Consider the following 15,458-nt stretch of genomic DNA (forward strand, 5'->3'; position numbering starts at 1 on the left):
GCTCTTGTATTTGAAGGTGCCGAGCACCAGTAAATGATCCTCTTTGCCCCCTGCCAGCCTCTCCTCTGCCCCGTCAGTCTGTTGAGAGGATGGTGCGCTTGCTCGGGCGACCCAGCAACACTGAGACTCCACGGAGGTGTGGCCTCGCCCACCACTGGCGGGCTCTGTCGTGTGCTGAGGGCAAAGAGGGAAAGGGATGCAGTGTTAAGTGGGGAGGGACCTCGAGTGCTCGGTGCAGAGAGGAGAAGAGAGGGTCCAGGGCCATTTAGAATAGTTCAGGAATTCTCCCTTGACCACTTGTGGTGGGGCATGAGGAGTTTGAGGGGCGGCTGCAGCCAACTCACACGCCAGTGTGGTGTGGGGCAGCGCTGTGTGTAGAGCATTAATGGGCTCCGCCGGCTAGCCCCTTGGCACAGAGCTCGAGGCACCATGCTTCGGGAGATGCTGACCCTCAGAGCCTCCTCGTACTTCACCTCCCCCAGGGACAGACAGACCATGCTGCGGGGCTCTGATGGAGAGCTGCCGGCCCGATGTGGAAGAGCTCTCGGCTCTAGTTTAAAAGTTCTGTGTTGTGGCTGGACTGGATGTCGGGATTCCCAGAACAGCTCGGGCCGGCCAGAGTGCTCTTTTGCAAAGACTAGCAGTGACCTCCCACCTGCTTCTCCCAGTCGCAGCGCTTGGAGCACTTTTGTGCACACGGTTGCTTCCCCTGCAGCACAGAGCTGCCGTGTGGGGAAGTCTCTCTCACACCTGTGCGCCACTCCTTGTGCAGATGCTCTGGATTGGTCAGTGCCCTCATCCTCTTCCCCCAGAGCCGGCGTCCCTGGTCTGCCTCCGACCTGTTGAAATATTCCAGCTGTGCACCCGCTGGAAATGTCGTCTTCCTGGGTTTTTCACTTGGCTTTTATTCCTCCTTGGGCAAAGCCTCTCCACATGTCATAGCCACTGCAGATGGCGCCCTGAAATTTCCTGATGTCCCAAGTGCACTGTGGTTTAGAGTGTTGGGAGGATTTTCAAAAAAAAAGGAAAGAGAAAAACTAGCCAAAGGCAATATAGGCAGCCTATGATAGTCTAGAGTAATAATCATCTGAAAGTTTGGGCCTGGCCTTGTTTTGATCTGTTTTCTTGTTTTATTTTCTTCTTTACATTCTATATCCCATTCATACTAATCACAGTCAGTCCTGATTTTTCTTTTTATTTCTGCATTTGTCATAAAATAAAGCAAATTATTCCCGTCTTCAGAAACGATCTAGACTAATTAGTCGTCTCACCCAATAATTAGTTTTTCGTTTCCCTGTCTGTTTTCGTGCATTATTGTTAGTTTTTTCCCCTCTTTTTTTTTTTTAACACCATTACAGATTAAAATGAGCCACATTTGCAGTTGATGGTATCTGTTTTCGGGGGAAGAATGGAGAATTGCAGTACGGAGAGACTTCAAAAGCAGCAATAAACTCAAGGATAAATTAAGGAAATTGAATGAGCCACATTTGGAAGCAGTGTTGAGGCTAATCTTCTGGCGCTTAAGGTTAAACTGCAGCTGAGAGAGGCTCCAGAGACTCCGAAATCGGGGCAGCTACTTACCAGGGCGCTAGGCATCCTTCGGCTCTGAGGTCTTTTCTCAAATGATTTCGTTGCAGCCGTGGACAGTGGCAAAAGGTACTCACCTGCAGTTCTGTCCTCTTCTCCCCCAGGGCTGACGGATGAAGAGATTGATTTGGCTTTCCAGCAGTCGGGCACGGCTGCCGATGAGCCTGCGTCCTTGGGCCCAGCCACACAGGTGGTGCCTGTCCAGCCCCCTCACCTCATTGCGCAGCCGTATAGTAAGTCACCCGCTCAAACTCTGGTTTTAACCTTGCCTGGGATTCAGGACTCCGGCCAAAGGGCAGCGCTTCACGTCTCCCCGGCTCAGCAAGCGTGACGGCGGGGGGTGGGGGGAGCTGGGAGTAGGAGATGGCTCTTGGGTTTTTCCAAAAGAGTGTGACACACCCAAATCCTCTTCTAGACGAACTTTTAAGTATGTGACAAAGGTTTAAGGCACAAGGTACCAGAATAAATGAGTTTATTGTATTGTTTCAAGTATTTTGGTTTCAAGCAGGAATCTGTAAAAGTATTTATTGGTTCAGTTTCCGTTTTCTTATATCAGTGCTTTTTGCATGTTACTGTTTCACTAATAAGAACATAAACATCTGATTTACGGGTGCATTCTTGTTTGGGCACTGAAATACCTTGTCTCCTAGTTTTATCTTTTAAAGTTAATATTAGTAGATTTAGGCTAGCCTTCCTTTCCCCACCCTCCTTTTCTTCCTTCCTTCCTTGTCCTGGCTATACCATGTATATTTATGTAGTGACAATCTGTTAGAGAATTTCACATTAAATGTGAAGGTCCTTTTTGAATGCAGCTTTTAATTATTACATGAGAACATGACCCATGAGAGGTTTTTGTTGTTTTTAAATGGAAGCTACTTTTAGCAATAAAGCTTCTTTAAGCTAGTAATAAATGTACACTTCCAAAATATAGGCAGAACTCCTTCTTTAAGTCACTTATGAAAAACCTAAAAAGGTTAAAATGGACTCCAAAGCAATGGAAAATTGCTCAGTTTTGTGTGTTTAACATAAGACTTCAGCCTTGGATCTGCTGTCTTTCAAAATGCCTTTTCTGTAATTGTCTTCATTTTAATGGTCTATCTCGGAAGTTTTCTTTTTTTCAGAACATGATTTTAAAGTGTCAGATATCAGATTTTAAAAGGCGCAATTTAAAATGCCAGACTTGTTTTGATCCCCACCACGTGGCCTGGAACTGCCTTCTGGCCCCCACTTCGCCGTCCTTCCCACTGCTAGGGAAGTGCAGTCGTCCGTATAGACAGCGCGGGGGCCAGGCAATAGGTTAGAATCTGCTCTGTGTGTCACAGGTCTCGTTTAGATATCACCTTTCTTTTGCTCTCTGGAAAAGGCTGAATGGGTGAGGCCAAGTAGCACGAACTCAAGTTGATCTCATCCGTGGTTGCCTTGTCTAACAAACCACTGGTGTCGTGTGACCTCTGAGACCAGTGCTCAGTGATGAGCCTTGTACTGGGGCTCCTGAGTCAGTGGCAGCTATTTGTCAGCCTGGGACTCATTCTCCGTCCTGGCTGACATTCTTTTCGATCCATTGTGTTGCTTTGGGTCACTAAACATAGTCTCTGTGTTTCTTTTAAACCAAAGGCTAAGTCTCCACACTTTTTCTTCAGTTGTGTCCTTGGGCCCAGGGTTTGATGGGATTTGTTGAGGACGGGCAGTGGCAGCTGGGGTGCAGAATTTTCTAAAATGCACATCTGTTCTGTTCCAGCTGTTTCCTCCATGGCTTAACACCAAACAGGTCTCTCCGCTACTTGGAAACTTCTTGCTCAGAACAAATTGTTCTGTTGGTCACAGAGTTGGCCTAAAGCATCATGCGTTTGCCTACTTTCAGTGGGCACAAAGGGTTAAACTGCTAGTCTTTCTGAAGAGGCAAAAGAATGGGGCTGGGAGGGGCGATTCAGTCATTTAAATCACTCTCCTGCCCAGATGTCTCTGAGAAGAAGCATTATGAGTTTAGGTATTTAGGTAGGAGTATTTTTAAGAGTCTCCCAGCCCTAAAAATAAAATACATCTTCTTAGAGACAGACTCCTTCCTGCTTTGACGCTAGTATAAAAACAATGGTAATGATAATTTTAAATACCTGGAGTTTTTTAGTTGTCACCCTCGAGCTTCATTCTTCTTGTACCGTTACCCCGCTCCTCTCAGCTTGGGGGTGACTCTACCTCTTCACTTCTGTACTTTTGCCAAGAGGTGTCAAAACTACTCCAAAAAAAAAAAAAGCTTGATTTTGATTAATATAGAGAAACAAGACTTTGCCTGACTGATAATAAAACTGATAAATGACATTTGAATTACTTGTAGCGGTAATTTATTACATAAAATATCTTTTATTTGACATGCGATTAGTTGCTGGAAGCATCACTCAATCTGACTAGTTTAAACATGCTCTAAAATGAACCCCAGTAAAAACCAGGGCTGTCTGCTGCTGGCGTTATGAAATATACTAATCCTGGAGTGAGGGAAAAATCTGACTTTAAGTATTTAAATGATTAATTGGGTTTATATATATTTTTTTACCTTTCTAACCCCCTTAATTACAAGCAAACTCAGGGGAGTTTCTGAACTAGGTGTGCAATCTGCATGCTTATCACCAAGGCATTGTCTGCGTCCTGGGAGGGATTTATGGCCTCCATTCATGTGTGTTCCTGCAGATTTTACATCTGGAGCTCGGGCAGCCCTTTCCTTCCCATTTCTTGGCTTTTTAAGGACATTCCATCTCTGAGCCCAAGCCTAGAAAATGGGATTTTCTGGGCTCAGCCCCAAATACTCATGTCTCCAGGAAGCGTGGCTTTTCCGAGACCACCCCTGGGAGGCCAGTGCTCGGGCATCGTCACCTCTGGACTTGCCCGCCCTCCTGCTTGGTGGCAGGTGTCCCACTCGGTGCCTCTTTCGATATCTCTGCTTTTTGGTGAATGTGGTTGACCTTGAGATGTTAGTGAATGCCAGCGTCAGCAAAGAGACCTACCAGAAATGGTACCAGTTCATCACTGTTTATTAAGAACCTGCTATATGCTCAGTACAGTGTCATGAGAGATTCAAAACATGGTCTTTAAGAATCTTACAGGCTCTCTGGGAGAGATAAGATAAACTCTTAAGAAAAAGATAATAATATAAGACATTGTGATTTAATGCCAAAATTAATTATACAGACAAGAAACTCCACAGGAATACAGAAAAGAGAAAAATTAATGTGGGCTCGAGAAGTCAGAGAAGGCTTTGTGAAAGTGGGAGGAGGTTGACACCAGGGGAAGCTTGGTGTCACCTGGTGTGAGAATAAACCAGAGTTGTCAGGGCTTAAAAGAAAGTCGGGTAGAGCTCAGGAAAAGTCAGGCCGGGATGCAAGAGGAAATTTGACATCTTCTGTTTCTCCTTTTGGTTTCTTTTTGTTCGACTTTGAAGCAGGAATCAGTGTGCGTGTCTATGTGCAGAGCCTAACACAGTCCTGAACATAAAGTCCTTATAAATGCTTGACTGATTCATTCATTCTAAGATGACTTTTCTTCTTTTCCTTCCAGAGAGACAAGAAAGCAAGGTAGCTTTGAAATACAGGCAAGGCCAGTGTGAATTTTGTACGATAATAATTTTTCTTAGGCTTAAATATTACCCCCCCCCACCCCCCCCACTGTCTTTGGTAAACAATTTAGGCTTTTTCAAAGACTGACCTACAGCTTCAGTTGCCTCTTCTTAAAATAGGATGTAAATGTCTGAGGTTGGTGAAAGGCTTTGACATTTCATTAGAAATCCTGAGAGAGTGTTGTGTGTTCTTTCTCAGTTTGTTTCTCTTCTGGCCCTGTTTAGTAACATAAACTTTCCCTTGATTGTCTTAGGTCCCTGAGGGAGCATTGATTACTGAATGCCTGCTGTGTGCCAGGCACTGTGCCGGACCCCTGGGATGGGACGATTAAGGCCTGGCTGGTCTCTCTCTCCAGCCCTCCTGTCCAGTAGGAAAGACAGTTAAGGGAACACAGCAGTGCTATGAGGTCAGCCCAGGATGGTGGCACAGACAAGGTGAAGGGGCGCCTCAGAGAGCAGGAGATGCCTAACTGGACCTGGGGCATGATTGGTGCAGTGACCAGACAGGATGGACTGGAGCATCCAAGCTAAAGCAAAGCCACATGGACGTGAAACCATGTGATGGTTAGAGTGGCTGCAACATGGGATAGGAGTGTCAGAAGAGACGACCCGAGGGAGGTGGCCGCCAGGTCATCACCCTGACGGAGGACAGTCAAAATCACATGGCTTTTTTACTTTGAAATGCATTGTGTAATTATTTTTGAGGCTGTATTACCTATTTGACTGTATTATTCTTGGACTAATATTAAAATTATTTGTACCATCGGAGCAGATGCTGCGTGGGGAATTAGAGAAGACACGCTGGGTGTGTGCTGGATGCAACAGGTGTCCAGATGCTCTGCCCGTAACTCCCTTTCAAATGCCTCCATTCCACCTGGGGTGGAGGTTCCCCTTGCCTTGATCAGCCCCTGCTCGCCACCACACTACACTGAAATGTTTACTCACTTCCTATTAAACTGTGAGTTTCTTGAGCTCAGAGGCTTTTTTTTTAATCTATGGCCCGAGGTTCTGACTTAGCAGGTTTTCCAGAAACACTTGTTGAATGAATAAATGATGGCGGACGTGTGCTTGAGAATTGCAAGGCTGCCGAGTAATACCATCAGCTCTTGGGGTCGATGCCCAGGTAGCCAGTCAGTGAGGCCTCCTGTGCTCTGTGCGGAGCAGGCCGCAGAAGTAGAGGACAGGCCTTGCCTCAGGAAGGCCCGGTTTAATGTAGAGGGAAGCCCCATGCTTGGGGCAGGACAGCAAAGGCTAACCCATGCCATCTTGTATGGTGTGAATGGTGAGAGCTTTCTGGAGTTAAGAACAAAGCAACCCCCAGGGTGCTGATCTCAGGCCAGGCCTTCTGGGGGAAGCAGGTCCATGGAGGCACCTAGAAGCTGGGGGTGGGGAGGGTGTAAGTGACTCTGGAGGTGAGTGTGAACGGAGGTGGCGCTGTGAACAGCCTCTCTGTTCCCACCAAGAACTAAACGGGGAAGAATCTCTCCCGTTTCTCTCTCTCTCTCTCTCTTCCGTTTCTCTGTCGGTTTAGCACACAAATCTCATTTTTTGCAACATGAAAGTTACTGGTTTGTATATGAAGGAAACATTTCTCTAATTTTGAGGCAATGGTATTTTTCTTCTTTTGTCCATGTGACTGGTTTGGAATAGCAGCTCGTCAAGGGCCAGCACCTGTCCGTTTTGTTTGCTTTGTGGAATGCCCAGTGTGATGCCCTGTGGATGCCGAATAAATGCCACGTGTGGATGTTGAAGAGGGCAGGCGTTACAGTCTGAGTGGAGACATCCTTACCTTGGATTTCTGAGACCGTTGGAAGAGCCTTTGGTGTGGGTGGTGTCTGGGATCATGGCTGTGCTGAGTGCAGCCTGTGCTAGTTGTGTAAGATTCTGCAACAGATAAGAGTGGTTTAAACAAAACAAAGGACTCTTTTTCTAAGTAAACATAGGCAGTCCAGGCTGCCGTACTGGCCCTGTCGTCCTCAGGGACCCCTGCGTCCCTCACACCTGGCTGGCGTCCAGCTCGTGTTCCAGTGTGACTGCTCTAGCACCAGCTGTCCTCTCTGCTGTCCAACAAGCAAGAACAGGGAGAAGGAAGGAAAAGGGCAAGTCACCTTCTAAGGACACCTCCTGGAAATCGCCCACATCCCTTACCCTTTCTCCCCATTGGCTGGAACTCAACCACGCGGCCATACCTGTCTGCAAGAAGGCTGAGAAATGCAGTCCTTGTTCTGGTGGGTGTGTTCCCAGCTTTTATATCCCATAGAAAGTTTGAGTTGGAATTAACACTAAATTCAGGATAATGGTTACCTCTGAGTGAAGAGGAAGATGTGGCTAGTTTCCATGGTATTTGGAAAGTTTTAACCGGTAAAGTAGGTGGGTTTAGGATTGCATCTTATTATCATGTTTCGTAACTTATCTAAATGTTATATTCTTTTGTAAGTATCAAATAATACAGGGTACCTTTAAAAAGTTGAATTAGAAATCTTACCTCTTGCTTCTTCCCTTGGTCTCAGCTGCTTAACTGAGCAGAGAGAGAACTTAGAACCCACCCTGCTGGGTACTGTTCTCAGTCACTGCTGACTTCTTTTAGCTCTCTCTCTTTTTTTAAAAAAAAAAATCTGAACAGACTTAAAAAAAAACAACAACAAAAAACAGCTTTATTGAGGTATATTTTACATAAAGTAATGCATCCATTTTAGTTGTACAATTTGAGTTTTAACAAGTGTACGCTGCCCTGTAGCCATCAATACTGTAGAACATTTCTGGCACCCCAGAAGATTCCCCGTGACCTGTTCCCAGCCAGTGCCAACCCGCCCTGACGCTGGGGCAACTCCTGGTCTGCTTTCTGTTGCTGCCCATTAGACTTATCTTTCCTGGGGTTTTGCATGAATGGAATCATACAGTATGTCCCCTCTCATGCCTGGTTTCTTTCGCTCAGCATCATGTTTTTGAGCTGCATCCAAGTTGTGCATATCAGAAGTTGCCTCCTTTTTATCACAGAGCCGTATTCCATGGTTAGGACGCACTGTGGTTTGTTTATCCATTTACCAGTTGATGGGCTTCCGGCTTTGGGCTGTTTCCAGTATTGAGCTGTTACGAATAAAGCTCTTTTAAACATTTGTGTACAAGTCTGTGTCTGTTTTTATTTCTCTTGCGTAAACGTCTAGGAGTGGAATTGCTAGGTCAGAGGTTAAGTGTAAGTTTCACCTTATAAGAAACTGCCAACCTGTTTTTCGAAGTGGTTGTACCATTTTACATTCCCATCCGCAGCGCACGAGTTCTGGTTGCTGCGTATCCTCACTAACGGTTGGTATTCTCAGTCTTTTTTAAATTTTAGCAGCTTTAATGTGTGTGTAGTGGAAACTCAGTCGTTTGAGTTCACATTTCTGTGAAGACTAATAATGTTGAGCATCTTTTTTTTTTTTTTTAATCCTGACCACAATTTTTTTTTTAATTAATTAATTAATTTATTTATTTATGGTTGTATTGGGTCTTCATTTCTGTGCGAGGGCTTTCTCTAGTTGTGGCAAGCGGGGGCCACTCTTCATCGCGGTGCGCGGGCCTCTCACTATCGCGGCCTCTCTTGTTGCGGAGCACAGGCTCCAGACGCGCAAGCTCAGTAATTGTGGCTCACGGGCGCAGTTGCTCTGCGGCATGTGGGATCCTCCCAGACCAGGGCTCGAACCCGTGTCCCCTGCATTGGCAGGCAGATTCTCAACCACTGCGCCACCAGGGAAGCCCATGTTGAGCATCTTTTTATGTGCTTATTGCCCATTTACATATCTTCTTTTGTGAAGTGTCTGTTCCAATCTTTGTCCTTTTTAAATTGTCTTCTTATTATTGAGTTGGAAGAGTTCTTATATATTCTAGATTCAAGTTCTTTGTCAGGTGTATGCATGGTGAGTATTTCCTCCCAGTCTGTGGCTAGCTTTTTCTTTTGCTTTACGTTGCCTTTTGAAAAACAAAAGATTTAAAAATTGATGACATCCATTTATCTTTTTTTTTTCTTTTTTTTTACAATTCATGGTTTTTGTGTCCTACCTGTGAAGCCTTTGCTTACCCCAAGGTTGGAGAGATTTTCTCCTGTGTTTTCTTCTTGAAGTTTTATAGCGTTAGCTTTTATGTTGAGATCTGTGACTCACTGTCAGTTAACTTTTGTGTATGGTGTAATGTGAAGGTCAAGGTTCATTTTTCCCTAATGGCTGTCCCCTTGTGCCACCACCAGATGTTCAAAAGATTATCCTGTCCCCAGTGAGTTATGTGTCCCTTTATCAAAATGCAATTGTTTATATATACATGGGTGTGTTTCTAGCCTTATTTTAAAAATTTTTTTAAGCTGTTGAAGTATATTTTACATACTATAAAACCCGCCCATTTCAAGTGTCTAATCAAATGATTTTTAGTAACTTTACTGAACGATGCACTCATCTGTCAGTTTTAGAGCACTTTCATTCTCCAAATAAGATCCTTTGTGCTCATTTACTGTTAGTCTTACCTCCAGCTCCAGGCAACCACTAAGCTACTTTCCACCACTGTAAATTTACCTTTGCTGGGCATTTCAGGTAAATGGAATCATACAGTATGTGATCCCTTGTACCTTCCTTCTTTCACTTAGCATGTTTTTGAGGTTCTCCATGTTGTATCATGTAGCACTACTTCCTTCCTTTTTATTGTTGACTAGTATTCCATTGTGTGGATGGACCACATTTTGTCTGACAGTTCACCAGTTGGTGGACATTTAGGTTGTTTCCAGTTTTGGCCACAGGACTCATGCTGCTGAGGGCGTGTGTGGGCAAGTGTGTGGACGTACGTTCTCATTCCTCCTGGGTAGCCATCTAGGAGTGTGATTGCTCACTCATATGGCAGTTCTATATTTCTGGCTTCTTAATTTTTTTCTTATCAGCTTTTTTTTTTTTTTTAATATATTATTTTTGGGTCTTCGTTGCTGCATGCAGGCTTTCTCTAGTTGCAGCGAGCGGGGGCTACTCTTCATAGCAGTGCGCGGGCTTCTCATTGCAGTGGCTTCTCTTGTTGCGGAGCACGGGCTCTAGGTGCGTGGCCTTCAGTAGTTGTGGCACACGGGCTCAGTAGTTGTGACTCGCAGGCTCTAGAGCACAGGCTCAGTAGCTGTGGTGCACGGGCTTAGTTGCTCTGCGGCATGTGGGATCTTCCCAGACCAGGGCTTGAACCCGTGACCCCTGCATTGGTAGGCAGATTCTTAACCACTGCACCACCAGGGAAGCCCTCTAATCAGCTTTTTTGAAGTATAATTTATACACAATAAGATTAATCCATTTTAAGTGTACACTTTGATGAGTTGTACATACTGTAACTCAACTCGTGTAACCAATACTATGGTTTCATGTACTATAACGAAAGACTAAAATTTCATGTGAATGGAATCATACAGCGCATAGTCTTTTGTATCTTAATGTAATGCTTTTGAGATTGATCCAGGTAGAAAATATTTTAGACTTTGTGAACTACACGTTTCTGTCACATATACCCCCCCGCCCCCCATCCTTTAAAAATATGAAAACCATTCTGAGCTCACAGCTGAAAAAAAAGCAGGATGAGGTGGGACTTGGCCAACTGGGCAGAGTTTGCTAACTCCCGTGACTCCGATGTATGGTTATTTCACAGTTTGTTTATCCATTGACCATTGGTGGCTGTTTGGGTTGTTTCCAGTTTGTGGCTATTATGAATAATGCTTCTATGACATTCGTGTACAATAAGTCTTTGTGTGCACAGATATTTCCTTTCTTTTAGGTAAATACTTGAGAGTGGAATGCCTTAGTCACATGTTAGGTGTATGTTTAACTTTGTAAGATATTGTAAACCTATTTTCCAAAATGGTTGTGGCATTTCATTTTTTTTTAACTTTTTTTCTATATTATTCTTTTAAAAAAATTTATTTTTATTTTTATTTTTTGGCTGTACCACGAGGCATGTGGGATCCCAGTTCCCCAACCAGGGATCGAACCCTCTCCCCCTGCAGTGGAAGCGCAGAGTCTTAACCACTGGACCACCAGGGAAGTCTCCTGGTTGTGCCATTTTACATTCCCGTTAGCAATGTGTGAGAATTTCAGTAGCTCCACATCCTTGTCAACATTTGGTAGTCTCAGTTTTTAAGTTTAACCAGTCTAATGTGTAGGTAATAGAATCTCATTGTACTTTTAATTTGTGTTTCTCTAATGACTAGTGATGTCAAGCATATTTTCATGTGTTTATTGGCCATTCATGTATCTTTTGTGAAGTGTCACTTTTAAAAATCACCTTGTTTGTCTTTTTATTATTGAGTTGTAAAAGGTCTTTATATATTCTGGTTACAGGTCCTTTATCAGATATATGTTTTGTAGATGTTTTCTCCCAGCTTATGGAGATATTTTCTTGACAGTGCCTTTTGAAAAGCAACAGCTTAAAATTTTGATGATGTCCATTTTATCATTTTTTTTCCTTTTATGGTTCATGCTTTGTTTTGTTTTGTTTTTTAAAGATTTTTTTGATGTGGACCATTTTTTTTAGGTCTTTATTGAATTTGTTACAATATTGCTTCTGTTTTATGTTTTGGTTTTTTGGCCTGGAGGCATGTGGGATCTTAGCTCCCAACCAGGGATCGAACCCGCACCCCCTGCATTGGAAGGCGAAGTCTTAGCCACTGGACTGCCAGCGAAGTCCCTGGTTCATGCTTTTTGTATCTTAGGATGTGTTTGCCTACCCCAAGGTTGCAAAGATTTTCTTCTGTGTTTTCTGTTTTCTTACAGTTTTTTCTTGTTTGTTTACGTGTGTGATCTATTTTGAGTTAAGTTCTATGTATGGTGTAAGGAAAGGGTCAAGGTTCATTTTTTAGCCCCCTACAGATATCCAGTTGTCCCAGCACAATTGTTGTGAAGATTATCCTTTTCTCATAGAACTGCCTTGGCTTCTGTGTCAAAAATCAGTTGACCACACAAGCGTGGGTCCATTTCTGGACTCTTCTGAATTCTTACAGTTTAATTAGAGCTCATATTTTTTTAGTCTGTGAGTGAGGATATGGATATGCCTCTCAGTGTCCTTCCTGCCTAAAGATGACACTGCTGTTAGCATTGCAGCCCATGAGAAGTGGAAAAGATCGTCTTTCACAGGACGTTCATGTGAAGACAGGCCTTGGGTTTTCAGGTGTGACTTCTGTTGGGCTGCTGTGGTGCCTTTGCCTTCCAGGCTGCCCAGGTGCTTCTGTTCAGAGCGGAGCTGCTCTGTTACTAGTTGCTGTGCTCTGGGTCGGTTTGTCTTTCTGGCCGCTGCCAGCCATCCATCCACAGCTCAGCCTGTGGTACCTTTCAGCTGGTCACCAGTCTCCCTGTGCATTTAGCCTGGCAGTCCTTTGCTGTAACAAGCACTGATCTGGCGGACTGGCTTTATTCCGGTACCTCACTGTGGATGCGCCTCTCTTATCATTCAGTTTTCAGCGTGCCTTGCGAACAAAGCTGATGGGATGATTTGAGAAGCTACTGCTGTGTGGAGTCACGGCTCCAGCCTTGAAGAGCCTGGAGGGGACCGCAGCTAGGCTTGCCCAGTGCCTGCCACTGCCCTGCCCTGTGCTCAGGCTGCCAGCCTCCCCAGGGACTTGATAGCGTCTCCCTGTCGTCAGCCAGTACATCACTGGATCCAGATCGTCTCAGCAGGATGATTTCATGACAGCTTTCAGCTCTCTTTTGTTGATGACTCTTTACTGGATTGTGGGATTTCCTTGGTGTCCGAGAGTCCCTGAGTCGGTGGTTTCATGCTGTGTTGTGTGCGCGATTCCCACTCCACATGTGTGTCCTTATTTGGTGATGTCTCTTCTCGCCTGCTAGGTGAGACTCTCTTGGTAGATTGAGATACAAATAAAGGAACTGAGTAATGTTGGTTTAGTTGGTGTTCAGTGAAGGGTTAGGGAGCCCTGGGGTTCAGCTTTCCTGCCCCTGAGGCGGCTGCCATACACCATGGATTCACCGGAAGCCCTAGCCTTTTGGGCAGGCAGGCCCTGTGGATATTGTCAGAGCTCAGGCTAGTTGATGGAGTCCTTGGGAGGGTAAGGAAGGCGTTGAGTTCCGAAGAACCTGACGCTCTTCTCCCTACAGTAGTCTGACCTCTGACCTCGTTGCAGCCTCAGACATGAAGGCAGTCCCAGAAATGATCAGCTGTGCAGGATGACAAATGCTGCCGCAGTCGACTGCCTGTTCATCCTCAGGAGAGGCCAGCCATGAGGTGCTGGTGCAGTGCTGGGCCTTTCGGCGAGTTGGCGAGTCAAGCCCGTTGGGCGAGTGCTGGAGACAATTGGAATCTGAATGACAGTAAAAAAATATCATTGTCCCTGGGTATTTCATCTTTTGTTTTTTATTTTTTGGGGATTTCAGTAAATTTTTATTTAAGTGGCCAGAAGTATAGAGAGTGGTACTTCAATAGAGTTCTACTATTTAAAGGTCCTTTGATGATAAATGTGTAACAGTGGAAAGCGTGCTAGTTTGGGATTCAGAAGACCCAGGTTCTAATTTGGCACGAACTACCTGTTACCTTACAGGCATATACATAATATCTCAGAGTCTTTGTTCCCCATCTGTCCATTGAGAGATTTGGGCTAGAAAATCTTTAAGACCCTTGATAAATCTGATGAAACTTGAGTTGTCTTTCTTTTCTACCTCATCGAGATAGGCAAGTGACAAGATGTAGAGAGATTATTCCGAGCACTGAATTGCCACAATTATTAGCAGCACAAGAGAAGTCAAAAAAGCTATCCTGTGAGTGAGATTACTGATTCTCTTCATGCAGTGATGCTGACAGGTAGGCCTGGGTAAACGGTGTGAGTTCACAAACTTGTTTATTTACCTTGTTCCTAAGCCTGTGGAGAAATGTAGGCAGGCACCCAAGGCAACGCATCCTGTATGTCACAATTTCAAGGTACCCTTTCTTGCTTAAACCCTTCTCTGTATATTCTAAGTCATTTTTCTCTGCCCATACACCTCCCAAACTTCACTGAAGTTCTTCCTTTTCTCTTGTTGTCCTAAGAATGTCAAAATTATTGAGTCTTTTCATTTTTATTATGCTGGTGTCTCTGAGAAACTCGCTGACAGACACCTGTTATGACTGATGTATCAATGTTCACTGCCCCTGGGTTCTTTAAATCTAGCAAAGCTCTGCCACCTTCAGTCAGATGGTCTGTGCTTGATGAGAAGAGAAAACTGTCTTTGGGACCATCTGGTGGTGGTGTGGAACCAGGCCTCTTGCCAGCTTGGCCCCCAGTCTGCCTTGTCTGCAGGTGGGCGTCTTTGTCAGGCTAGAGGCTCTGAAGCTTTTGAAAAGCTCATTCATTCCACTTTCCTTACTTTTGAGCTGGAGCAGAAGAGCAGCTGGCCCTATTTTCCGCCCTTGACTGTATTTCCTGGACATTCAGGAGCATAGTGACAAGAGGCTGTAGCTCCGAGGTGCCCTGGGTTCCCTCATTGGGGGTCTGCACTGGACTTGGAAAAAAATTGGCCCCAGGGTGGGCAGCAGGGAGGGCTCCAGGTGGTCGTCGTGGCTGGGGTCTGAGCTAGTTTGGGGTCATGCCGAGTGCTTTCTCAGTTGCCCTGGTCTGTACCCCTTGAAAGGCGTGCAGTGGATAAGAGTTATCTCCGTCTTAGTTTTTCTCTTTTTTCATTTTGCCACAAGACAGGATGGTATCACACATCTCCAAAACGAGTAAAATGGCATTTCAGCTTCTTGTCTTTATAGACTCTCTGAACTTTAGGAAAGATCATTCTGGTCCCTTTTCATTAATAATGAAAACCAGGGGGCAATAAAATGTTCTTAACGCGAGCACGGCAGAAACAAGGAGCAGTGCGGGGGTGAAGGTGCGGCCGGCAGGGAGCCACAGGTGTTTCTTGGTGCTTGAGGAGGTCAGGCTCCGGAGAGGGGGGAGCAGCTGTAGGAGGGGTCCTGGTTCTTGGACCCCTGACCTGCCAGCATCTGCTCAGCCTCGGCTCTGGTACCCGGAACGAGGGGCTGCACTTCTCAAGGCATGCAGTGTGTGTTTGCAGGAAAGAAGAAGGATGCAGCAAACTTTGGGTTCTGGTCCAGTTTTCAGCCCAGTTGCAACTGTTTTCCTGTAAGATATTTAGTGGGTATTTGAGAAGTCACTGGTGAGTAGAACTTTCTGGACACGTGCCCATTTTGAATACTTTCTCTGGGGATTTTTGCAGCACAGATGGACGTTCTGGGTGTGGATTGAAGCCCCACGGAACAGCGTGGGGCTTCAATCGACAGCGACTCT

General features: G+C 45.1%; 1 protein-coding gene across 3 annotated transcripts in view; it reads left to right on the top strand.

Moving 5' to 3' along the window:
• Positions 1–15,458, top strand: part of PEX14 (peroxisomal biogenesis factor 14) — a 141,144-nt gene that overhangs the window by 111,343 nt on the left and 14,343 nt on the right. For 2 of the 3 annotated variants that reach the window (XM_059912738.1, XM_059912746.1), the window contains one exon: positions 1,692–1,820. The exons of the other annotated variant lie outside the window; for it this stretch is intronic. In XM_059912738.1, the coding sequence (XP_059768721.1) occupies positions 1,692–1,820 (129 nt within the window). The remainder of the gene's footprint in view (positions 1–1,691; positions 1,821–15,458) is intronic. 3 annotated transcript variants of the gene reach the window in all.

Source organism: Balaenoptera ricei, chromosome 1, assembly GCF_028023285.1.
Source record: "Balaenoptera ricei isolate mBalRic1 chromosome 1, mBalRic1.hap2, whole genome shotgun sequence".
NCBI lineage: Eukaryota > Metazoa > Chordata > Mammalia > Artiodactyla > Balaenopteridae > Balaenoptera > Balaenoptera ricei.